Source organism: Propithecus coquereli, unplaced genomic scaffold (assembly GCF_000956105.1).
Source record: "Propithecus coquereli isolate 6110/MARCELLA unplaced genomic scaffold, Pcoq_1.0 Scaffold24, whole genome shotgun sequence".
NCBI lineage: Eukaryota > Metazoa > Chordata > Mammalia > Primates > Indriidae > Propithecus > Propithecus coquereli.
In genome coordinates, this window is record NW_012147952.1 from 5,000,813 (window position 1) to 5,002,719 (window position 1,907).

Below are 1,907 nucleotides of genomic sequence, written 5' to 3' on the forward strand. Positions count from 1 at the left end.
TTTTCTATTAGTGCCATGACGTCAGCCTAGCTCACAGCAACCTCAAACTCCTGGGCTCAAGCGATCCTCCTGCCTCAGCCTCTTGAGTAGCTGGGACTACGGGTGTGCGCCACCATGCCCTGCTAATTTTTTTCTATTATAATTGCCCTGGTAATTTCTTTCTATTTTTTTAGTAGAGACAGGGTCTGACTCTTGCTCAGGCTGGTCTTGAACTTCTGACCTCAGTTGATCCTCCCACCTTGGCCTCCCAAAGTGCTAGGATTATAGGTGTGAGCCACCACGCCTGGCCCCTCAGTTCTTTTTGATCTGTGGATGTTAATTCTTTTCAACTACTGATATTCCCTCCTCACTTTATATCTTTATGTAATATCCTAGTATTAATAGTGAAATTTGTAATTTAATTGGAAAACATCTAATTTCATTCTTTTCATTGAAAATTTTATTGAGATAATTGTAGATTCACATGTAGTAAGAAATAGTACAGAGATATCCTATGAACACTTTACCTAGTCATTCAGTTTTTGAATGTTAGAATGCTAAAGTTTTTCCATTGACAGATTTTATTTTTGCATGTTATATAGTGTATTAATGGACCTGTTGTAGTTGTTTTAGTCTACTTAAATAATGTAAAGATCAGTTAATTGATGTCTTTTTGTTTTGTAGTATCTTAAGGCAGGTTCCTTGAAAGATCCTCTGTTAGATGACCATGGAGATTTTATTAGAATGTGCACAGCCATGAAAAAAATCGGTTTGGATGATGAAGAAAAGCTTGATCTCTTCCGGGTGGTAGCTGGTGTCCTGCACCTTGGAAATATTGATTTTGAGGAAGCCGGCAGCACTTCAGGTTTTTTGGTTTTTTTTTTAAGAAGGATAAAATTAGATATAATTTCTATCCTTTCTTTGTCATATGAGAATTGAATCTGTTTATGTGCAGGTTTGCTAAAATTTTTTAGAGATTTCTAGGACACACTTTGTTACGTGGTGAATCTCCCAGTTGAAGGATGCTTCATTATCAGTTATTACGAGCTGTTTCAAACAAATCAATGATATTGATGAGGAATAAACCTTTCATTTTTTAACGATAAGTAACTGACTACCAGGGTCATATTTAGTTCAATTTTCAAACTGATACTGTACTTTTGTAATAGGCGAACAGATTAATTCTCTGTCATCTATTAAAGTGTTTTCGAAATTTTTCTGGTTCATGGATCTAAATTTAGATCAGTTAATTAGGGCAGTTTAATATGTAAAAGCCCATATACTTTATTGATGAGAAATGAAAATAAATTAAGATTTTTATTTTTATGCAAATTGAAAAGAATATTTAAATGCCTGATGGCAACTTTTCAGCTCTAGTGTTTCAGTCTCTGTGTAAACAGTAAGATTTTATATAATTCTAAATTTGATCCAGAAATATAAGGATTGGCAAGCTCTGGCCCATGGGCTAAATTTGGCTCACTGTCTGTTTTTGTAAGTACAATGTCATTGGAACACAGCCACACCCATTCATTTATGTATTGTCTATACCAGCTTTCATGCTACAGTGGCAGAGTTGAGTGGTTGTGACAGACACTGTATGTCCTACAAAGCATAAAATATTTACTCTTTGGCCCTTTAGAGAAAAAGATTGTCAACTCCTGCGTTAAGACATTATTTCAGAATTGTATACCAAGGATAAGTTAAGAAAAACCTAAATCACATTTAATGTGGCAGTCAGTACCATGAGCTTCCTTGTCAGATCCCAGAGGCTCTCTGAGCATTTTTGAAGTGAAGTAATCCAAGAGAAGGGCTTTTAAGGTACAATACCTAGCAGTAGTTTTCATGTAGGGAAGGGGCACAAAAGGAAGGAAAATAAAGAACATTAAAAAAAAGTGTCTTATGTGCAAGATCTTTCATATTCTATATTT

The 1,907-nt window shown here is 35.1% G+C and overlaps 1 protein-coding gene across 1 annotated transcript in view; it reads left to right on the forward strand.

Annotated features, from left to right (window-relative positions):
• MYO6 (myosin VI) overlaps positions 1–1,907 on the forward strand; it is a 168,695-nt gene that overhangs the window by 86,802 nt on the left and 79,986 nt on the right. The window contains exon 6 of the mRNA XM_012646043.1: positions 664–844. Coding sequence (XP_012501497.1) covers positions 664–844 — 181 coding nt within the window. The remainder of the gene's footprint in view (positions 1–663; positions 845–1,907) is intronic.